This window comes from Pelodiscus sinensis, chromosome 28, assembly GCF_049634645.1.
Source record: "Pelodiscus sinensis isolate JC-2024 chromosome 28, ASM4963464v1, whole genome shotgun sequence".
Taxonomy (NCBI): domain Eukaryota; kingdom Metazoa; phylum Chordata; order Testudines; family Trionychidae; genus Pelodiscus; species Pelodiscus sinensis.
The window spans coordinates 4,106,877-4,131,058 of NC_134738.1; the positions used below are offsets into that span (position 1 = coordinate 4,106,877).

The following is a 24,182-nucleotide window of genomic DNA, read 5'->3' on the forward strand; positions in this document are numbered from 1 at the left end:
GTGGGCTGGAAAAGCTTTTGAAGCACTTCTTGGATTGTATACGGGTCCCTCCTGTTGCCATCTCCAGACACGGCTGGCGCATACAGCAGCCTCTGTGCTCTTCATTTGCTTTTCTCTTCCTTCACCCTGTTGCAATTTCATAGGTTTCCTATTGTGATCTAAAACGGACCGTCCAATGGCTAAATGCAGCCCTGTGTGTGTCTGCGTGGGGACAGAAATCTGGTATAGCGCTAGGAATAGTCTGCTTGATTTGCAACATTCTTCCCCTCTGATTCCACATCCCTAGGCTCTTGCCTTGTGCCCAGGTAGAAGAGCAGCGAGCGTGAAGCCGGGCTGTGTTCCTTCCACCAGAGTCCTCTCGTCAAACACTTCCTGAGAGTGGAATTCCCTGGCTTACTGAACAGAAGCACATCATGCCGCCCCTAGCGGGAAGCTCTTTACCCTCGCACCTTAGGTGTTTTCAACTATTGCTTTCCCCAGCCCCACACCTCCAGCTTCCAGCCACGGCCACCTCTCGGGCCTCATCTCTCTTTCCCTCCTTCCCAGGCTCTGCCCTCCAGCAGGGCTCTTGGAAAACTGGGAAACCTTCCCTGAATATCCTAGAAAGCAGGGCTACTCAACACGCAGCCCGTTTGTTTGTGGCCTGCGGCGTAGTTTGAGTTTATGCAGGGGTGAGATCCTTTGAATGTGGCCTCCACTAGAAGCACGCTTCACAACGGCGAGGTGTCTCTCAAGCAGGGTGAGCATTGAAAGACGCAAGCGGCCGGGCAGCCTGGAACAGAAGGGTCCAGGGTGTCGGCATTTCTAGTCCCCAGGGAGGAGGTGCCGGGAGCGCTGGGGCATTGTGTGAAAGAAGCTATTTGCATATATTTGCATGTATATACAACCACATTTCAGTTGCAGCCCTCAGCATGTGCTGTAAGTATCACTGTGGCCTCCGGGGCTTCCAAAGTTGAGTAGTCCCGCTGTAAAGGAACAGGCGTTGAGTCAGCATGACGGGATTGGGACCCTTTAGGGGTATGGAAGTGGATTCAAGGAACTTCACGTCCACTCTGTGTGAACAAGCTAAATCCAGGGATCTCCAGCAAATAAGCACACTCCATACAACAGGGAGATCTCGCCGGACGTGCCCTGGAAGGGAGAGCTTGCTTCTGAGAGGCAACGGACTTCCAGCGGTTTGCGAGGGCAGGGGACTAGCGTCTGTGTTATAAGAGCGGGGAGGTGTTTCAGGCGCATCTTCACCGAGGCAGCTGTTTGTGAGCTTAGGGCGACACCATGTGGCCAGGCCACGAGGGAAGAAGACTTTGGAGCGAGCTGGTTCTCGCAGTGGGGTTCTCCGAGCAGGGTTTTTCTAGTGTCTTCTTTGGGACAAGAAACTGGCTCCTTCCCCACACACTGGAGCCCGTGTGGTGACCGTGGGCAGGCCCCGGCTGGGTGGATGGAGCTGTGGCAGGATGCTGGAGTGGCCAGCCTATGACCGGAAACTACAGACCGGTCAGTTTAACGTCTGTCCCAGGGAAGATAATGGAGCAGGTAATTAAGGAAATCATATGCAAACACTTGGAAGGTAATAAAGTGATAGGGAATAGCCAGCATGGGTTTGTGAAGAACAAGTCATGCCAAACTAATCTGATAGCTTTCTTTGATAAGATAACGAGCCTTGTGGATAAGGGAGAAGCGGTGGATGTTATATACCTAGACTTTAGTAAGGCATTTGATACGGTCTCGCATGATATTCTTATTGATAAACTAGGCAAATATAACTTAGATAGGGCCACGATAAGGTGGGTGCATAATTGGCTGGATAACCGTAGTCAGAGAGTTGTTGTTAACGGTTCTAAATCCTGCTGGAAAGGGATAACAAGTGGAGTTCCTCAAGGGTCTATTTTGGGACCCGTACTGTTCAATATCTTCATCAACGATGTAGATATTGGGATAGAGAGTACGCTTATTAAGTTTGCAGATGATACCAAACTGAGTGGGGTTGCAACTTCTTTGGAGGATAGGGACATAATTCAAAATGACCTTAGCAAGTTAGAGAAATGGTCAGAGGTAAACAGGATGAAGTTTAATAAAGAGAAATGCAAAGTGCTCCACTTAGGAAGGAACAATCAGTTCCATACATACAAGATGGGAAGCGACTGTCTAGGAAGGAGCATGGCGGAAAGGGATCTAGGGGTCATAGTGGACCACAAGTTGAATATGAGTCAACAGTGTGATGCTGTTGCAAAAAAAAGCAAATATGATTCTAGGTTGTATCAACAGGTGTGTTGTAAGCAAAACTCGTGAAGTCATTCTGACGCTCTACTCTGCACTAGTTAGGCCTCAGCTGGAGTACTGTGTCCAGTTCTGGGCGCCACATTTCAAGAAAGATGTGGAGAAATTGGAAAGGGTACAGAGAAGAGCGACAAGAATGATTAAAGGTTTAGAGAACATGACCTATGAAGCCAGGCTTCGTGAACTGGGCTTGTTTAGTTTGGAAAAAAGAAGATTAAGGGGGGACATGATAGCGGTTTTCAAATATCTAAAAGGGTGTCACAAGGAGGAAGGAGAAAATTTGTTCCTCTTGGTTTCTGAGGACAGGACAAGGAGTAATGGGCTTAAAGTGCAGCAGGGGAGGTTTAGATTGGACATTAGGAAAAAATTCCTAACTGTCAGGGTGGTCAAATATTGGAATAAATTGCCAAGGGAGGTGGTGGAATCTCCCTCTCTGGAGATATTTAAGAACAGGTTAGATAGACATCTGTCAGGGATGGTGTAGACGGAGCTTGATCCTGCCTTGAGGGTGGGGGGCTGGACTCGATGACCTCTCGAGGTCCCTTCCAGTCCTATTATTCTATCATTCTATGACCCAGCTTTTATCCAGCACTTTGCCTCTTTGGATCTCAAAGTGCTTCCCAAAGGAGACAGAATCACTGCTGTTGGGAAACTGAGATTCTGAGGGGAAGTGACTTACCTGGGGTCACCCAACAGGCCTGGGACAGAAACAGCATCCCCAGCCACACCTGATCACAGCCCCAAGGAGGAAAGGATGCTACTTCCTCTAACTCCCCGAAATTCTGCATGGCCGGGGAGGCCTCTGAGTCCTGATTTGCTACACGATTTTGTACAATCGCTTTGCTTATGATTTCCACCTGTGCATGTCACTACTGCGGGAGCACCGGGCCGAGACTTCCCTGCCTATGTCTGTGTGTGCGCCCTCATGCTTGCTTAGCACGGAGCTTTAACTGAGGTTCGGACATCTGTACCACAGGAATTCTTTCCGTGTTCCCCAAGAAATCTTCCAAAAGAGCCCGTTTCCCTACATCTGTACAGGAAACTCGTTACCCAACTTGTGAAAGTTCTTGCGATTCTGAAAAGGTTTCCCATTCCACAGTGGAATGAACCTAAGATCTTTAGAAACGAGAGAGACGCCTCCAGCCCTGGACAGCCAGTAGCCCAGTGATTAGGACCGTTGGCTGGGGAGCCACGATCTCCACAAACTTGGTCACCAGTGCCACAACACGCTCACAAGGGCTTTCTCTGCTGCAGATCCTGGGTACATTCTAGTTTGCTGGACTCAGATGACCAATTCTGGGGTCCCCATTATAGAACGGATGTGGATGCATTGGAGAGGGTCCAGCGGAGGGCAACAAAAATGATTCGGGGGCTGGAGCACATGACTTCTGAGGAAGGGCTGAGGGATTTAGGCTTGTTTAGTCAGCAGAAGAGAAGCGTTTTGATAGCAGCCTTCAGCTCCCTGAAGGACGACTCCAAAGAGGATGGAGAGAGGCTGTTCTCAGTAATGACGGATGGCAGAAGAAGGAGCAATGGTCTCAAGTTGAATTGGGGGAGGTCCAGGTGGGATATTAGGAAAAACAATTTCCCTAGGAAAGAGGTGAAGCGCTGGGATGGGTTCCCTAGGGCGGGGGTGGAATCTCCATCCCTAGAGGGTCTTAAGTCTCATCTTGACAAAGCCCTGGCTGGGTTGATTGAATTGGGGTTGGTCCTGCTTTGGGCAGGGGGCTGGACTTGATGGCTCCTGAGGTCTCGTCCAGCCCTGGGATTCTATGTCTTGCCTATTTAGATTTTCAGCTCCTTAGGGCGGAAATGGTCTCTTACTAAGAGTGGGCACAGCCCCTAGCCGAGTCTTACACAGACTGACTAACGTCTCTCTTGCGGCTCTTCGCAGCACGAGATATTAAAACGCTGTGTGACCACTAACTTAAGTGATTAACCAATCAGGATACTTGTGCTACGTTATTAACCAACTGTTGTTGATAAAATACCATCCTGTCTTTTGTACTACCTGGTCAGTCGTTTTGCTGTGAGAATTTATCTATAGTAAGTGAAACAACGAATTCACATGACTAGCTCTTTTGGAGAACGCTGATCGTTAATTTGGCTCCTGAATTACTGAGTTCTGAGTATCACTGACGAGCACAACAAGCTGGGGCCTCTATGTCCTCTGGGAACACGATCAATCCTGATTTGCACGTCTGCTGCCCGTGCTACCCAGTTCTGGGAAGGCACCGAGGATTTCAGTCTCCAAGGCTCTCAGCCTGCTACCTTCTATTAATTATTGAAGTTCCCTTTTCAACTATCGGATACAGACACTCTTCTGCTGATGGGAAAGAGAATGTTCAGAAACACAGCCACGCTGTTCGTAAGCGCAGATCCTCATTTACGACCGCTTTGGTGATGAGTGGAGGCGGTCGTAACTTGAGAAGCGGCTCCTCTGGGCCTAATTCTTCCCTGGGGCCAGCACGTCGTGCTTATCAAACCCCCTTGTCTGGGAGTCTGTTCAAGAACTCCTCCTAAACCGTAAGAGTGAGGACCACCAAGCCTGGAAGGCAGCGTCCTCGGATCCTAGCTTAAAGCCAGGTCGGGGTTTGGTTGTGCCAGGACAACGGGAAGCCCCGGAATGGGATTGTTTTCCACAACACGGAAAGGGAGGGGCTGCTCGGAGGGATGGGACGGAGAGAGTGGTCACTGGGGGCAGTGAGTGCGGGGGAGAGCTGTCCTGAAGGGGCAGCCGCATCACCAAGGGAGTAGCCATCAGGGCTGGGGCTCTGCCATCTTGCCTACCAGCACACTGGGTTAGTAGCCCCCTGCCCCAAACCTTTCGCCCTCTTCCAAACCCTTGGCCACGATGTGGGGGGGGAAGGAGGAGAGAAAAAGTCCCTGGCAGATGGGACCCCCCCAACCCTCACTCTTAGCCCTCCCCCACCCTTCCCCCGATACCCCCAAGGCCCTGCTCTGACACTGCCAGCTTCCTGCCCTGAGGGGCCCAGGCAACGCCGGGTAAGCCTTCTCTCCTATACAAATTGGCGAGGCTGAGGGGAATGGTGACAGGGTGAGTGTGGTGTCCGGGCTACATCGCCCCCATTGGTTGGATTTGTGTGCGCGTTCCTGGCGCCGCACCCCGGGCAGTCCAGCACCAGACAGGTGGGCAAAGGTGGCGCAAAGCCATTTCCCTGGGCGGTGCCTGCCTGCGCCGCAGGCCTGCGCCACACAGCACTGACCGCCAGCGCAGGAAATGAGATAAATCGGGGGGGGGTCAGGACCTACGGGTGCCAAGCTGATGGTCAGTCCCAGATCTCTGCACCATTAGCTGCTGTGGCCATTACCTCCTCCGGGCGACAGAGCTCGCAGGGGTTCCCCTTTCGTTTTCCTGCCGACACGATGCTTGTTGGCGGCGGAGGGCCATTCTCTTTTCAGGCCGCGTGAGCGGAGCGGGCACGTCCACGGAGGCCGAGCCTGCCCTCAGGAAACACAGAGACGAGGAAACGGTACGCCAGCCGTTTATTGTCAAGCGCCTACCCACTTCCAGGTAGCGTCCACGGCTCTGGGAGCGACACCCGGGGCTGCTTGCCACTGAGACCCGTATTTACAGTGCGTATCCAGACGTGCCGCACTGCGGAGGTGGGGGGGGAATCTCCGAGCCGAAGATCCGAGACCACAGGCCTACGTGCTACGCCAAAGAGGCCCAAGGTTCAGCCGGAAAGGCAGCAGCAAAGAGTAGACACACACTGGATTCCACAAAGCCCCAGGCAACTATGACAACAAACGTCTCACTCTGCTACTCAGGAGACACATTCCCTAAGGAAACGCCCTGCGCCCCGCAGGATCACAAGGACTGCGCCGCTTTATCCCCCGGCCTGGGCCGCCACAGGCATCTGCTCCAATCTGCTGCTCAGGCTAACTGGCCTGGTCCCAGACCTATAGATATAAGGCCAGGTAGGAGAGCCAGTGACTGCAGCAAAAGGGGCTATTCTGCCCCCCACGGCCGACTCGTGGTAGAATTGCAGCTGGGGCGGGTTCAGGGAAGAACTTCTGCAGCACAGCATGCCCATAAGCTGCTGCCCGCGGGGCTGGGGAGGAGCAGAAGGCAGGCTCCTGGGCTATAAAGGAAAGCTACTGCTGGCTGCAGAGACTATGCAGAGATCATCTGGGCCACTGGAGCAGTGTGGACATAGAGCTCTCCCCCGTCCCTGGGCGAGGCCCTCAGCAATGTGCCTCCATCACCCTGAACTGCACCCCAGAACTCTTAGGAAGCCCCTCCGGCCTGAGAGTCCCTGGGAAGCTGTTCCTCTGGTTAGTTATCCAGGTAACCGTCCCCACTGTACTTAATCCAGCCCTAAGAAATTACATTCATTTCCAATTTGAAACGTACCTGCAGCCCCTGGATCTTGTCATGCCTGTGTCTAGATTAAAGAGCCGCCTACTCACAGAAACCATCTCCCCACATGGGTGCTGAGAGGCTGTGATCACAGCAAAGCCCCGGGCTCCCATGAAACACTGGGCCAGTCTCCTGGGCCTGACTTTTCAAAGGTGTTGAGGCACCTAAAGGTCCAGGCAGGTGAGGAACCTCGTGGGGTTTTCAAAAGCACCTAGGAGCAGATCAGCGGAAGGGAAACACCAAAGGTCACATGACTCACAAGAGCTGGCAACGCGGGCGTTTTTCTGGAGCAACCATCTTTGGGAGGGGACACGTACAAAGGTGAAAACTCTGTTCTCCGTCAATCATTCAAACCCATCTGAGTGGGAATCTTCTGCAACTCCGGCGCTAGGGATGCAGCACCCATGTGCCCCCCAGGGCCGCCTATGGGGTCTGCTCTCCCTGCCCCAGCTCCCCCCCCATGCTGGCGTGAAGAGGGCCTGAATAACCCTTAGCTGTCCTATGCAGTGCCTGTGCGGGGGCGGGGGCGGGGGCGGGGAAGGCTCCAGGCAGCCAATAAGCTTTTATTACTCCTGCAGGCCACTATAACCGAGTACAGAAGTAGTTTGGGGACAGTAAAGTCAAAGCATTCGTGTGACGCTGCCCCTTCCTGCCTTACCCTCTCAGGGTCTGTCTACACTGCAATAAACACCCACGCCTGGCCCACGTCAGCTGGCTGGGGCTGCGGGGTAGGGCTGTGGTGCTTATGCACTGGCAGTGTAGACGCGCAGGCCTGGGCTGGAGTCCAAACCCAAATGTCCACATGGCAATTTTACAACCCTGCCGCCGAGCGGGCTGACACGGGCCAGGCGCGGATGTTTTATTGTGGCGTATACCCCCGGGTGTGGCCACCCCGCACGCTAAGCCAGGCTCTGACTGCGGTGCCTGTCCGCACACGTCAGCAGGCCCCAGGTGGGGGGTCAGAACCCAAGTCTCACCGCCACTGTGCAGTGTGGACACAGGTCAAGCCACAGACCCAAGCCAGAAGGTCTGCGCCACCCACCAGGGTTGTGAGACAGGCCCAGCCCTGTAAACGCAGGTTTACAATGCAGTGTGGACGCTCAAGGGCAGGCTTGGAAAAAACCCAGCCACAGACCCAGGCATACAGTGCAGTGGAGACGTATCCTGGTGGGCCACAATTCCCACTGGCAGCGCTCCAGGTGGATGCCATGTGCCTGAAGAGCCGCCTCTCACCTGCACTTTGCTCTGGAGTCAGAAGTGCTCACATTTCTAGCCAGTGGCCATGCTGGCCTGTCTCCCTCATGCTCTCGTGTGCCCTACTCCAGAAGATCCTTCCTGCTCAGAGTCTCAGGGAGGCAGGTCCCTCGTTACTGGGAGGAGAGAGAGAATTAGAAGCAGGGGTGGTGAGAATGCCATTAACTGGAGTAGGAAAGCCCAAGCCACGGAGGATTGAACTTCTCAGCCGCTACATTAGACAGCGCATCACGGTGTGAAGGTCTCACCGGCACGTGCTGCCAGACCTTACTGTGTAGTGATTGGGACAACACCCTAGGGAGCCTGGGTTCCAGCTTCTGCTCTGCCACAGACTTCCTGTGTGACCCTGGCCATGTCACAAGCCTCTCTGCGTCTCAGGCCCCATCATAAGATATGGTTAACAGCACTGCCCGGCCCGGCCGGGCCCGGAGCCCAAGTCCGTTAAATGTGGTGAGGTGCTCAGACAGTACAGCAACGGGAGCACAGACGTGCCAGGCAGGCAGATCCTGATTCCAGCACAGTCGGCGCGGCGCGTAAGGTTGATGCTCCCCTACAAACCGTGAGCTACGTTCTCGGGGCATGCGCTCATCGGAGACTCTGGGCCCAGACAGCCTGATGACTGGAACAAAACCACCCCCTCGCTAGCTCTGCATCTACTACACGCCTGCTCACTGCCCCGCGGGGAGTCCTAGCGGAAGGGAATTGGGGCCTGCAGTTTGCTTCTTCGCCCGCAGCGCTCGGCTCGGGATTCTTAGTGCCTCTAGGGAACTCGAACCCCTGAGAACTGAAGCAGCTTTTCGTTTTCAGCATGTACCAGGGCCCCCTGCTCAATCCACATTTCAGCGGATTCAGGGCAGCAGCCCACTCCGGACGGGGACGGTTTGCTACCACCCATTACAGCATCTGCAACGAAGCAGGTGGAGACCTCGACCCCTGCAAACTCCGCCAACTTCCGCTGGCATTCCCCACGACGCCTGGGCGAGCTGGTCTGATCTGCAAGAAGCACCCCTCAGACCTCGCAACCTTTCACAAGCGGCTGTGAACAGGCTGGCAGGGGACTAGCAGCCACTAATAAGCCCTGCCAACAGGGGTGTGTATCAGTGCGGTTTAAGACTGCCCAGCCGGTGGTGCTGCCTCGGTTTCAGATCAGCCGGGCCTCTCCTTCCATCTCAACCTGCGCGTCGCACACGCCCGTGAAGCTTATCTCTTTGCTGCTGTCGCCGAGGGCCGAGTGGAGGTCGGGACCGTGTACGCCAGAGAAGGGAGAAGGGTGCAGCAAACCACCATCTGTTACTGGCACAGCTCTCCCGCTCATGTACATCCCCAAATCTCTCAGAAGCTGTTTCGGTTTCCTTTTGGCAAATGCCTCCAGTTCTGCAAAGAGGGAGGGAGGATAAATCTAGTATCAACAGGAAAGAACATGACCCTGGGATGGAAGGAGGGGCAGTCTGAGTCCCACATGTTTTCTGGGGTAACACTCCTCTGGTATATATTTAAGCTTTATCCCTAGAGTTTGGCCCAGAGTTTCTGGGGCACGTGCTTCGCACTCAGGACAGAGCACAATGAATAGGGATGCAAAATCCCATTTCATTCGTTAACCGGGAGCAGGCAGGGGCTGCTCCAGTCCAGCTGCTTTTGGCAAAGCAGCAGCCCCACCCAGGAGTCCAGCAGGGCTGGAGCAGTCCTCCACCCATGGCAGGCTGTAGGCAAGGGGCTGCTCTCTGGGTATTGTTACCCATTACCCAGCAAGCATCGCTCATTAAGGGTGATGCTTACCCAGTAACTGGTTACCCCTAGTTAGGAAGGGCTGGAACTTGTAGTGACAAAGCCACCAAAACTGCCTTCGGAAAAAACATTCCCCCATTGTCCAAGCTCGGGGGTTTCACCCTGAAACCAAATGAGTACACCCAGCTGATCCGAAGAGATGGGAAAGCCCAGACCACCGGGGTAGAGATGGAGGGTTTCGTGGTGGCCAGAACTTTACTTTTTAAAGATGCTTTTTCAGCCCTAACACGCACATCCATCTGTCCGCTTCTCAGGCAGGTTTTACCCTCTCTCTATTTTTTTGCTCCCGGGGGAAATAATCCTGCTGTTTCTCTAGTTTGGTGTTTATAGAAAGAAAATAGCATTGATCGTCCAGTTCTACAACTAACACATATAATTACCTTCAAATCTGTTTAAGGATGGTTATTAAGGTTATAAAATCAAGCACAGAAAAGTTAAAGGGTTGAATTAAGGTTGCCCAATGGTACCTTAATTCAGCCTCTTCATTTTGTAAATGCATTGTGATACAATCTTTAAAGAGACGATCACCTACTATTTCTTCCACTGGCCCCCCTCAGTGAATGGGTGGCTATTTGGTACACACCATGCCAACCCTGCACAATTGCTAATTTCCCCCTGTAATATCCGAACCCCTCACAAATATTCGTCGTGTTCTCAGAAACCGTCGAATGTCAGCCCGAGGCAGAGACCAGGCTTGGAAAATTTCAGCCCAAATGGTTCAAGCTTGGCAAAGCCTTAACCAAATGAAAACTGGGGCTGAGGGTGGAAAGTGTTAAACTACCTCAATGAGAGGCCACTCGCTGCCAGCCTGGCTTACAATGTAGTGTGAAACACGTACGTTGCGCGCACACACTTGGCAGCAAGCCACATAAGCAAGGGAAGGAACGAACACACCTAAAATAGAGAACGTCTGCTCTCCCCACATGCATCTTTCCCTCCAGCGGCCCTTAACTCTTCCCCTGCAGCCAGCAGCCAACCTCCATATTTTGCAATCATGTCGCATGCAAAGAGCCTTCTCTATCTAGGGTGCAGTGAAGTTCTAGCCTCACCCATTCCCTCCAGAACAAACACTGGGTTTTCCAAACCACATTCGTGAAATGCCCTGTCCCTAAAGAGCAGGCGCTGCAAGTACAGCACAGACTCAGAGGTGATTAAGTGGAGCTACAGACAACCCCAAGGGGCTATTAAAATCCCAGTTACCTCAGGTACAGTCTTTCAAAGCCCAACAACCCTGGACCTAGAGTTAATGGAGCTTCCCAGGGATTGAACATCATGTAAGCAACTATTATAACATCAAGACAGGCAACTTAAGGTCCTCCTTCCTCTGCACCAAGACAGGCTCTTGTGAACAGTGCATGGAACAAGCAGGGTTTGTGCTGCAGACATTCAACTTGTTGTCCCTTGCTTAGAAAAGCGGCAGGGAAACGCACCTTTCAGAACGAAGCCCGAGTCAGAAATTGTTTTCTGTTGTGTCCTCCAGACGACGAAGAGGCGGAGAAACGTGGCCACATACAAATCGTTCAGCACCGCAATGACCTGCTGTCTGCGGTTACACTCTCTGCAAGAGACAGGGACGCCAATGCTTATCTCCACCTCTGCCTTCCCACCCCAACCAGCCCAAACCCAGACTCGGCGGGGCAAGCGCTACAGAAACACCCCGTAGAGATCCACCTGACAAAGGGGTTTACGCCAGTCGGAGGTGACACTTGCCTGGCTCCGTGAACACGGGGAGTTAATGAAGGAAACAGGTTTCTTCCTGAATGCCAGCTGGTACGGCAGCTAGGACAGCTGTGATGGAGGCAGCCTGGCACTTCCTGCTATAACCCCTGGAGAACTCTTTAGACCTTCAACTAACTGTTACCTTTCCAGCAGAAGGTGCCATGCTGGGATGCTGCTTAATTTTCAGCCTCACATTTTCAGTACCACAGGGACTGCCAGGCTGGCTCAGACCCAAAGTTTCCATCTGGCCCCGTTTCCTGGCACAGGCCACGGCAACACCAGATGCCACAGAGGAAAGGGTAAGAACCGTGCAACAGCAGGTGGGAGATGACATGCCCCCACTCTAGGCCTGCCCCGATCTCTACCAGACACTGGCGTAAGCCGTGAAGCGGGAGATTTGGTCTCCCCTCCCTCTTCTTGCTGACATTAGCCGCTGTAACTCAGGGCACCACAACTGTACACGGACCACGGCTCTCTACTGGCTTGTGCACAACGATGCCCAGGTTCCTTTCCTTTCCAGTGAATTTCGAACGCTGCAAGGTGTGCTCCCATGGAAAGGCTCCTCGAGAGGTCAGCTAGCTCATCCCGCCACAAGAGGAAAGGTACCTAGACCATCCCGCACAGGTGTCCGTCCTGCCTGTACTTAAAAACCTCCAAGGAGGGGGATTCTACAGACTCTTTGGTAACCTAATTCCAGCCTTAACTACCCTTAGGAAGTGTTTCCCAACATCGACCCTAAATCTCCCTTGCTGAAGATTAAGCCTGTTATATTTTCCTCCCACCTTGGGTGGACATGGAGAACAATTCATCACAGTGCTTTTTATAACAGCCCCGAATATAGAACATAAGAACATAAGAACGGCCGTACTGGGTCAGACCAAAGGTCCATCTAGCCCAGTATCCTGTCTGCCGACAGTGGCCAGCACCAGGTGCCCCAGAGAGGGTTGACCGAAGCCAATGATCAAGCGATTTGTCTCCTGAAGTCTGTTCTCATGGGAGGGAGGGGGAGGAGTAGGGAAGTGAGGGGCTCCAGAGCCCCATGTACGAGAGGCGTGAGGGGGAGAGGAGTAGGTGGGGGAGCTGCAGGTGGGACCCCAATGGGCTGCAGCTCACTGAGGCGAAGGAGGACCACCCATGCGGCTCATCCATTACTCATGGGTGCCCATCCCTGAGCTAAGTCATTAATTCAAATGTTGACTAGCGTAGGACTCAGGAGTGAGCGATGCGGGACTCCAGTATGTGTCCTCCCGGTCTGATTGTGAACCATTAATAATTACTCCGATTTTCAACCAGTGTTGCCCCCTCCTTATGGCGATTTCATTAGACCATATTCCCTAGTCTGTGTATGAGTGAGTGTCAGGTAGGACAATGTCAAAAGCCTACTAAAAATCAAGATATATCGCATCTGCTGCTTCGCCGCTATCCACCAAGCCAGTAACCCTGTCAAAGGAGGAAATCAGGTTGGTTTGGCATTATTTGTTCTTAACAAATCCATGCTAGCTACTCCTTAAAACCCTGTAATCCTCAAGATGCGTAAGCGATTAATTATTTGTTCCAGTATCTTTCCAGCTATCGAAGTTAGGCTGACGGATCTATAAGTTCATTTTGTTTCCCTTTCTAAAAAACAGGTACTATACGTTTGTCTCCACTGTACTGGCAATCCACGCTGCAGCGATCGATCCACCGGCCATCGATTTATCCTGTCTGCTTAGGTGTGATAAATCGATCTCTGAGCACTCTCCCGTTGACACCAGGACGAGAAGAGTAGCTGGTGTCGATGGAAGAGTAGCCCCCACTGATCTTACTGCATGCAAGACACCGTGGTAAGTTTTGTTAACTTCAGCCACGATTTGTGTAGCTGAAATCACATACATTATATCGATGGTGGAGGAGTTAGTACAGACAAAGTGTATGTTTGCTCTTCTCCGAGCCTCTGAGACCTCACCCATTCGCCAAAAGTTCTCCAAGATAATCGCTAATGGTTCTGTGGCCTTCAGCTAGTATTATATATACCTTAGGACGAATTTCAACAGCCACTGATAACTAGAACACAACAAATTCATTTCTAATCCATTCTTTTCCTGTTGTGGCATGTGTCCCTTCCCCCGTGTGGGTAATATTCATTGTGTTAAGTATCTGGTCAACTATTAACCTTTTCAATGAAGAGCAAAGTAGGCAGTAAACAGCTCAGCCTTCCCGCTGTGCTCCATTATTAGCTCTGCTACCCAGCTCAAGAGTGGATCCACACACTCCTTCCTCTCTACATGTGGACACGTTTTCAGCTCAAAGCAGCATGTCGAAACCAAATGGTAACGCGATCCCCTGGCACAGGGGAACATGGAGCCTTCGGTAGGGCAGCATGGACGTTACACACATGGCTTTAGGGCCACGTTGGGCTGTGAACTCACCTCGAAAGACGTTCTTCCCTCAGGGCCTGGATCACGATGCGAGTGAGATTCACAGACATCACACAGAAAGGGAAATTCTGGAAAAGACATAGAATTAAATCAACTCCACCCGTTCTCACGAATAACGCCCCTCGTCCCTCCAATACCTGGACAACGCCCTTGCTCAGGTCTCTGTTATAATGAGAGACGGGCCCAGATCCAAACCCTGAATATTGTACATTCTTGGGATGCGGAGGGGTCTTTTTGTTCTGTTTGTACGGCATCTATACAGAGGGGCCCTGATCCATGACTCGGGCTCCTAGGCACTACAGTACAATGATATAAACAAATGCGGACAGAGCTGGCTCAGAGTTTGCAGCTGAAACCTCTCTTTCCCTTGGGCTAAACCCAATTAGCCCTGACCCTGAGTTTGGTTCCAATTATTGAACCCACATTCCCATCTGGGGGCTGGTTTCACCCATTCCCATTAAGAACATACCAAGTCTGGATCTAGATTAATAGATTCCCAGACCAGAAGGGACCATTGTGGTCTTCTAGTCCGGTCTCTGCGTAACACAGGCCATAGAATTTCCCCCATCATTCCCCAATCAGAGCTTTTAGGAAAACATTCAGCCCTGATTTCAAAATTGCCACTGATGGAGAATCCGCAACAGCCCCTGGGTAAATTGCCCCAATGGTCAGTTACCCTCCCTGTTAAAAATTAGCTCATTTCCAATCTGATTTTATTTAGCTTCAGTTTCCAGGCACTGGGTCTGGTTATTGCTATGCCTGCTTGATTAAAGAGCCCGTGATCAAACTGACCTGGGGTTTGGGCCCATCTCTGACTAAAACACCTTCTCCCTCAGCAAAGCAAAATAAGCAAGGAGTGTAAAACAAGTGCAGGAAATTGACGGCCAACATGGGGAAAGTGTTAAGCGAGGTTGGCTACTGGGCCTCGAGTTTGGCTAAGGGAGGTTGTGGAATTGCTCTCGTCAGATTTAGTCAAGGTGCAAGTAGCCAACGTCGAACAGGGCTGTGGGAAAATAGCACACTCGGTCAGTAACTATACAAAGCAGGGAATCTGGGATTTGAAAGAGTCTTCCTAACAGCCAATCGAAAAGCAGGATTCCTTGAGGTTTAATAAATAATCTACACATATATTTTAGAGCGTGTTTGTCTGAGAGTCTGTCCATCTGCAAGGTCTGTTTGCTCAAGAACTCCAGCTAAGCAGTAAGAGCAAGGACCACCACATTTGGTAGGCAGTTTTCTCTTGTCCTAACTTAAAATAAGGTCAGCATTTGGTTGTGCCAGGAAAACAGGATGGCTACGTCTACACTGGCCCCTTTTCCGGAAGGGGCATGTTAATTTCAGAGATCGCAATAGGGAAATCCGCGGGGGATTTAAATATCCCCCGCGGCATTTAAATAAAAATGTCCGCCGCTTTTTTCCGGCTTTTACAAAAGCCGGAAAAGAGCGTCTACACTGGCCCCGATCCTCCGGAAAAAGCGCCCTTTTCCGGAGGATCTTATTCCTACTTCAAAGGAATACAGTCCCATGTGATGGAAAACAGTCCCATTCCAGACACATCGGCTACATCTACACTGGCCCCTTCAAAGTAGGAATAAGATCCTCCGGAAAAGGGCGCTTTTTCCGGAGAATCGGGACCAGTGTAGACGCTCTTTTCCGGCTTTTCTAAAAGCCGGAAAAAAGCGGCGGACATTTTTATTTAAATGCCGCGGGGGATATTTAAATCCCCCGCGGATTTCCCTATTGCGATCTCTGAAATTAACATGCCCCTTCCGGAAAAGGGGCCAGTGTAGACGTAGCCGATGTGTCTGGAATGGGACTGTTTTCCATCACATGGAAAGGGAAGGGGCTGATCGAAGGGAGAGCCATGCTGCAGTCATCACTGGGGGCATCTGCACCAGCAGGAGCGTGGCCAACTAGGGACAGGGCTTCCCATATTGCCAGACTCCTGCCCCAAACAGTGCTGAGGGGGGAGCCTCCCGCCCCCGCCCCCACCCCAACACAGCCTCCTGGGACTATGCCAGAGGCCAGGCAGCACAGACTGGTCCCCACCCAGCAGACTCCCCCTCCCCCACCCGCCAAGAAAGGCCCCCCCTCTGGACTAGCTGCATGGTGGGGGTGCTGGTCCCTGGAGCCCTGCCCTCCGAGACCAGCTACAGGCTGGGGGGAGGGGGAGGCAGCTAGCAGCTCCCCTTGCCCTGAGCCCCCTACTCCCTGCCCTGAGTCCTCCCCCATACTGAACCCTGTGCTCTGAGCCCCCCCCCCGCCCTCACTCCAGCACTGTCCACCTCCTGCCCTGAGACCCTCCAATCCTGCCAGTCCCCTGCCCTGACTACAGCCTCCCCACACCAAATCCTGTAACCTGAGCCCTTCACCCCCTGCCCTCATTCCGGCCCCTCCACCCTAACCTGAGTCCCCCAACCCTCCCCTGCTCCCTTCCCTCACTCCTACAACCCTACCCTGAGCCCCCCATACACCTAAACCTCTACCCTGACTCCTGCACCCCATCCCCTACCATGAGCCCCACACACACCCAAGCCTGCCGCCCTGACTCCAGCACCTGCTGTGAGCCCCCCAATTCCTGTCCTGACTCCTGCACGCCCCTCCTGCCCTGAGCCCCATCATTTTATGCACATTTCCTTTTAATTAAAAAATAAATAAATAAGGCCCTGAGCAACACCAGCGCTAGGGTTACATCTGCTAGGAATAAATAAATCCCAATCCAGAGTCAGACACGAAGAGGGAAGGACATGCCTGCAATTCATGCTGGGATAACTTGAAAATGTCTCGAGCTAAGGGTAACGTCCGGGAGTCCATTACAAAATACAGGATTTGCATTAACCCGAGCAATCCAGTCCCACGTAGGTCTGTCCCAGGATCCAAACCTTGAGTACAAAAAACATACAGCAGGTAAGCCATGTACGCCTCTGTCCTGACTTGCTCGGTACATGCTCTCCTTGTCTTACTACGTCCCTGCCTTAGGGCATGATCTACACTCTACAATCCCAATCCACTGCCAGCCCTTATGGTTGCGGAGAAAACCTCAAAAACATCATCTAAGCATTAACTGGTGCACTGAGAGCTGCATGAATTTCCAGTCAGGGCTGCAACCTGTGAACCGCCCCATTCATCTGAGGGAACTGGGATTGTCCCTGATCAGCCACTGAATTCTGCATTTCCACTAAGCAGCATAGGCCTGGCTAGCAGAGACAAGCACAGCAAGGAGTGCAACCCTGGCCGGGCCACAGGCAGCAGGGCCGACAGCCGGGAGAGCAGTCCAGAGTGACGCCCAGGAGCACGGCTGGGGGTGGGGCCAATGCGGTGGGGAGCGCAGCACCGGCCCCAGAGGGAGAGGAGGGAAAGGGAGCACGGCCCCGGCAGGGCTAGGAGCAGCAGGGTGAGCAAGAAGCAGGGCTGACAGCCTGCAGGGGAGCCTTGACCTCCCCTGGCCCAGCAAACTCTGTAGTTCGGGACAGTTCAGGTCCCAAGGGTGCTGGACCAGGGAGGTCCCACCTGTACAACCAATGGGATTGCTACATGCAAATTAGCGACAGAGGATGTGTGAGAATTGATGAGTTCGCTCTGAAGTTATTTAACAGCTGCTCAAGTCACTTACTTTAGGTCACATCTACCCCACAAACTTTGGTCAATGCAAGTTACGTTGGCATAAAGCTGCCACCGTTAGTATATTGCTTGAATATATGCATACTTGGCTTGTGTCAATGATGTGTGTAGCCACCAGGAGTGCTTGTGTCAATGCACAGTGCAGTGCATCATGGGTAGGTATCCCAGTGTGCAAACAGCCACCTTTCAGTGCACTGTTTCTCAGGAAGTTTTGGTAACACACAAAGGGGCAAAACCTACAAACTAGGGTGATCAGGAGCAAAGGGCCAGCTTCCCAGCCTGCAACTTTATCCATCCCATAGGGTCCATCTAGGCTACAGGTTTTGTCGACAGAGGCTTTGTCGGCAGATACTGTCGATAAAGCTGATAAAGAGCGTCTAGACTGCATCCCGCTCTGTCAACAAAGCAAGCCGCTTTGTCGACATGAGAGTGTAGACACAAAGGACAGTGTAGATGCAATAACGCCTTCTGTTGGCAGAACTCTGTCGACAAAAGGCGTTATTCCTCGTAGAATGAGGTTTACAGCCGTCAACAAAACTGCCGAGTTCTGTCAACGTTATGTCGACAGAACTCGGTGGTAGTGTAGACGCAGGCATAGTTTTGTTGACAAAAGTTCACTTTTGTCGAAAAAACCTGGTAGTTTAGACACACCCTATAATATCCTCAATATGCCATAATTTTCACGCTTTTAAAAACAATCCCATAAACCCACATGGCCCTCCCCACGGTCTGCCATCTCTGAGGGAAGCCCAGAGCCTGCACAGTTCTGCATTATTGTCGTGAGAGTTGCACGTACAGGAATCACGACTCAGATTCACAGAGATACAAGAAGAACGGACTTCCCAGGGAACGGGATGCTTTCCCGACAACAGAGAACTGTGGGGCATAACGAAAATCAACACAAGGCTAGTGGTGGCATTAACAGAGCAGCTGTAGATGGTGGAGTACCGTTTCTAGGCTCAATAAACGAGCACTGGTTGGTTGGATCAAAAGGCCACCTGTGTGTCGCACTCACAGGGACACCAAACTGATAGTGCAGAAGCAAGCAGCAATCCTGCTGTGGCAACCTGCAGTGCTAGATTGCTACCGGCCAGTGGGAAAGCCATTCTGCAGTTGGATATCCACAGAAAGGAGGCAGTTTTCATACAAGTCTGCAGGGCCATTGTCGGTCCCTTACTACACAGGACTGTGACTCTTAGGGTATGTCTACACTACCCCGCTAGTTCGAACTAGCGGGGTAATGTATGCATACCGAACGTGCAAATGAAGCCCGGGATTTGAATTTCCCGGGCTTCATTTGCATAAACGGGGAGCCGCCATTTTTAAATCCCCACTGGTTCGAACCCCGTGTACACGGGGCTCGAACTAGGTAGTTCGGACTAGGTTCCTATTCCGAACTACCGGTACACCTCGTTCCACCGGTAGTTCGGAATAGGAACCTAGTCCGAACTACCTAGTTCGAGCCCCGTGTAGCCGCGCTGCACGGGGTTCGAACCAGCGGGGATTTAAAAATGGCGGCTCCCCGCTTATGCAAATGAAGCCCGGGAAATTCAAATCCCGGGCTTCATTTGCACGTTCGGTATGCCTACATTACCCCGCTAGTTCAAACTAGCAGGGTAGTGTAGACATACCCTTAGGCACGTGCAGGATGTACCGGTAGGATTTGCAGTAACCATGCTGCTGAACTGCCATGCACAATAGTCGGCACACATACCCCTATCTTGGCATCAGCATACTTTGCCACAGCACAGCCGAAAGGACTACTCTGTGTGTGGTAACGCAAGCAATGGTGGATCCCCAGGGATGCATTCCAGACATCCGTGCTGGTTGGTCAGGGGAGGTGCATGATGCGTGCATCGTTAAGAACACAGAACTGTCAGAAAGCTGAAACCAGAGGCTCTTTTTCCTGACCAGCGGATGACCACGGGAGATGCTGAACTGCCCACAGTGATCCTGGAGGACCCAGCCCACCCCTTGCTCATGAAGATGAACACTGGCCACATGGCAGTGCCAAAGACAGAGTGAACTCCCAGCTCAGCCGGTGTGGAATGAAAGCCCAACGTGCGTTTGGTAAGCTGAGGAGGTGTTGGCCTTTTTCACTCACCTAACTGTATCTCTGTGAGAAAAATACCCCCGTGGTTATAGCTGCCTGCTGCATCCTATGCAGTATCTGCGAGGCAAAGGGGGAAAATGCTGCTAGGGAGGAGGGGGGACATGGAGCAGCTGTCTGCTGAATTTGAACAGCTACAAGGGCTAATGGAGGAGCTGTACAGCTGCGAAAGACCTTGCAAGAGCCCTTTGCCAGGGAGTCACAGTAACGCCTGTGTTGGACTGCGTTCTACCGGGCCCTGTTAGATGTGCAGCCATGACTAGAACACTGTCACGGTGCCTATTCATTTTGTGGTACTTGCTGTACACTTACAGTTATTACAGTGTGTGTGTGTCTGATTCTACGAGTTGTGTCACGCTGTACAAAGTAGATGGGTGCTTTCAGTACTGCGAGGCGCTCAATTCGTTTCCAACATACGCTGCACAGATGAATTACATTGACCAAAACTAGTTTTATTGAGGAACCAAACCAGCATAAAAAAGCTTTTCCATTTTAAAAGCAGGCACAATAAAACCCTAGTAAGTTAACATTACGGCGCTCACCAAGGAGAAAGAACATTCGTGTCCATTTTGGCTACATGTACAGCAGCTGCGGCTCTCACAGGTCATTGTATGTGACCCTGTGGTTGTCCTTACTGCCGCGGGTGTGAAGAAATAGAGTAGGGCTTCAGTCCTGGATGCCACGTGCCATGTTCGGGGGGAGGGGAGATGCTAAAATGGACTGCTCCGAGGACTGCAAAGAGAGGCGAGCCCATTATTACTGAGCCTATAGGTCCACAAGAGTCCATAACATCTGAATTTGCTGTCAGTCGCCCCATTACGTCCTGGTGAATCTCCTCTCCTCCTGGGACTCCTGGACTTTTCTCCTGTCTGTTTCTTACAGTCTGCAGTATTCACCCTCCGGGCCCTCTGCTCACCCTCTGATGCAGCACTGGCCTGCAGGGCCTCGCTGAACACATCTCAAGCCCTCTTCTTTCTCCTCATCTGCTTCAGGCGTTCTGCAGGTGCGGAGAGGGTACCCCTCCGGGCCACAAAGGAGAAGCTACAAATAAAGCATGCAGAGGCACTGCTGTGAGCTCCGTCCCTCCAGAAAGCAAAAGTTAAGGTTCAGATTTCTTTGCCCCACAATTTTAACAAGACCTGCTTATTGGCACTTCTGCTTGAGAGCGTGCGCACAACACGGCTCTCAGCGGCAGCCGGGGCGAAGGGAGACGAGGAGGGAATTACTCAGTACTGGGCCATGGCACTGAATACCAGGAGATGAGGAGGGAATTACTCAGTACTGGGCCATGGCACTGAATACCAGGAGACGAGGAGGGAATTACTCAGTACTGGGCCATGGCACTGAATACCAGCACCATTTCCCGCAGGCAGCCGTGAATTTGACAGATCTCTCACTCCTGAGAGTAACCGAAGCACGGAAAATACAGCTGCTGCTGGCACCCCCGAGCTGCCCGAGCCCACATGCCACTAGCCTGTTTACTGCAATGGCACCAATCGACATGGGAAAACATCCGACTGCAGAGGAAAAATAAAGCTGCCAACCCTAGAAGCCCTTGGGAGAGGACTGCAGATACATCAGGATTCCTCGGGAGGATTCAACAGACTCCCCCGTGCACATAAACAAACTGCTGCACATGGCAACCCTGCCCAGCTCCACGCCTCTCCGTTGTCCTACCACCTTCTTCTTGGGTGAAGAAATTCACGACAACTTCGCAGTGGGGTTCCGCTATGCTGGGGGCACTAGCAGTAATCACGGTCACGTGAAATGCATTTACACACTTACCCGAGGTTCCCTCCCCAGCACCGGATCTCCCGTGCTCTCGTGTCAGGACTGACCAGTGTGGTGTCCCAGGCAGGTCCTGCATTGTGGCACAGCAAGACCTTCGGTTGCTTGTCTCCCCTCCTCCTCCTTCCCTTGTTCATGGCAGGGGTGTGCGCCTCTAGCTCCTCAAGGTACTCACAGAGCTCAGGGAACGGGGGGGGGGGCGCGGGGGGTGAAGGTCTCCACATGCAGCTCATGGTAAAAGCGGCAGGTCTGTGGCTCAGCAATTGACTGGCCTGTTGCTATGCCTGCTTCAGTTCCTTTGCTTCCACGCGGCTCTGCTGCGGATCTGTCATACCCTTCCTCCTGCATCTTCCGTGCAGTCTGCTCATAGACCTTCACACTTCTTCGGGAGATCCATCGCTGCCTGCAGAGTCTCTTCTCTCCACAGTCCCAGGAGACCCCATATCTCCTGTCTACTCCAGGCTAAACCATGCTTGGAGCACGTAGCCAGCACGGATGGCTGGCAGCTGCACAGAATAAGGGAGAGCAGCTAGGTGTGCTCATCACACTGGACAATCAGGAAAAGGCATTTCAATGAAGGTGTTATAGGATCCAGCCCTTCTATGACCCCTGGCAGTGGAGTTCATAGCTATGACCAGAGTGGTCAGTATGAAGAATTGTGGGTCAGCTGCTGGAGGACCAGGAGGGTTGGCATAGGTAATGTAGTGTCTACACTCGCACTGCATCAACCTCAGTTAAGTAGCAAGGGCTCAACACTGCTCGGTGGGGGGTGGGGACCATCAACAGCAAGGCACTCCTGCTGATGGGAAACACACGCACAGCTCGGTCAGAGCAAGGTGGCTCATAGCAACTGATCTTTGTAGCACGCACCAGGCCTCATTCTGTCCACAGTCCATATCGTCATAGCAATTAGAGACAACCCCCATTAACAACTTTCCTTAACTACAACTGACATTTTTCAAATGAAGGCTCTGCACAGGAGTTCAATTAACTTCAGCTATGTGGAGGGTTTGAAGAGTTTGTGCCTGAAACACATTCCAGACAAAGAGAAGATTGGCACATGATACATTCGTTAAAAACTGGATTCTTTAGGAAAGGGGCAACTCTAATTAATGGAGCGGTTTCGAACTCCTCAGAAAAACATTCTGCAGCTGCAGAGGAAGTGCTATATGTTTGCTGTGTGTGTGTGGGGGGGGGGGTTATACTGCACAAAAAGAGGCTGCATCCCTTCTTTACAGGTCAACCTTAATATAACCTTATCTGCAGAGCTGCGGCCTTCCCACCAAATCAAACGTCCCAGAGAAGGTTTATTTTTCACAGAACTCACCAACAACAAGCAGCAATGGTCAACCAGGAACACATGGTAGACCAGATAAGCTAATGGCATCTCCTTGGGCCAGCAGTAACCAAGTCAGTGGGGGCAGCAGATACTGGGGTATCAGCACGTGACTGGCTGGCTGGCATGTCAGACCGCTGGCTGGGACAGCAAAAGGTGCCAGATCAGCAGTCGAGAGTAGCAGCAGGGGAATGGAGGAAACAAACCCAGAATCCTTTACATCGGTGTTGGCTCACTTCAGCCACAGAGTCGGAGTGAGAATAGGGGATCCCATCCTCAGAGTTCTGTACCACAGACTTCAACCTCTCCTCACTGCCTCCCCATACCTTGAAAGCCTAGCTCTTCCCAGTGGGCACCATAGCGGGGACAATCGAACCTGGAGCCTGTAAGTTTCTTGTAGATGGTCTGCAGGATCCGCATGTGCACTCTCTCATTGTTATCCAAGCCACCTGTACAGAAAACATTGATCAGCTCTCTGACAACGAGCATCCCTCTTCTCTAAAGCACCAATGCAGAGACGTGGCAAAAAAACAACAAAACCCCCATCACTCTGCAGGTTAAATGGATTCACAGAAGAACTAGACATTTAAGTGGATAACAAGATCATCCGGCTTGCTTGGTTGCAGTGGGGGTGGTCTGGGGGGGAGATGAGGAAAAACGATTTCCCTAGGCGGGTGGGGAAGCGCTGGGATCTGTTACCCAGGGAGGGGGTGGAATCTCCATCCCTAGAGGTTCTTCAGTCCTGGCATGACACAGCCCTGGCTGGGATGATTGAGTTGGGGCTGGTCCTGCCTTGGGCAGGGGGCTGGACTCGATGACTCCTCAGGTCTCTGCCCTCCCTGGGACTCTGTGACTAGAAGGATGAGAGGGCGCCCAAGGAGTTCTGGAAGGGATGGAAGCCTCCAAGATTCAGGGCACAAGCCAGTCCTCATACACCTCAGCTTTAGAAAGTCTCCCCCCGAAGGAAGACTAGCAGCCAAGTGCAGGGGGTCTTTGCACTTTCCTACGACACAGCCGGTGCTGACCCCTGGAACAGAGATGCCGCATGTGGAACTCCCCAGGAAGGGTTAGAGCGCCTCTGTGCAGGAAACAGCTTTGCAGGGCCAGCCCCAAAATTCTGCAAGAAACTCTGCAAGAAACCCCAATCTTCCCCACCTTCCGCTCCCAGGGAGACATGCATTTCCTTGGCCTTGCCCTCTATCCTAAATACAGAGCAACACGTATGTTTAAACAAAACACCACACCAACCAAGTCACTTCCCTAGACACACTGGCTTTGGCTTCTTCCCCTGGGGAGAGAGCAAGAGAACAAACACCGTGCAACAGACCAGCCACATTGCTTAACGCACGGCTGGAAGGCGCTCTAATACTACAGCAAGGAGCACAGTAGAACTTGAACAGAATAGGACAGGGCTACTGGTTTAACCTAGCGAGACAGAGCTTACGTTTCTGGGACAGAAATTCACTGAACTTAATGCAAGTTGGAATCATT

The 24,182-nt window shown here is 52.2% G+C and overlaps 1 protein-coding gene across 8 annotated transcripts in view; it reads right to left on the bottom strand.

Annotated features, from left to right (window-relative positions):
* Nucleotides 1-5,767: 5,767 nt before the first annotated feature.
* ELMOD3 (ELMO domain containing 3) overlaps nucleotides 5,768-24,182 on the bottom strand; it is a 33,108-nt gene continuing 14,693 nt past the window's right edge. For all 8 annotated transcript variants that reach the window (XM_075910958.1, XM_075910951.1, XM_075910952.1 and 5 more), the window contains 5 exons: nucleotides 23,018-23,140; nucleotides 16,588-16,718; nucleotides 13,828-13,904; nucleotides 11,131-11,258; nucleotides 5,768-9,289 (listed from right to left, as the gene is read on the bottom strand). In XM_075910958.1, the coding sequence (XP_075767073.1) occupies nucleotides 9,057-9,289; nucleotides 11,131-11,258; nucleotides 13,828-13,904; nucleotides 16,588-16,718; nucleotides 23,018-23,140 (692 nt within the window). In that variant the 3' untranslated portion in view covers nucleotides 5,768-9,056. The remainder of the gene's footprint in view (nucleotides 9,290-11,130; nucleotides 11,259-13,827; nucleotides 13,905-16,587; nucleotides 16,719-23,017; nucleotides 23,141-24,182) is intronic.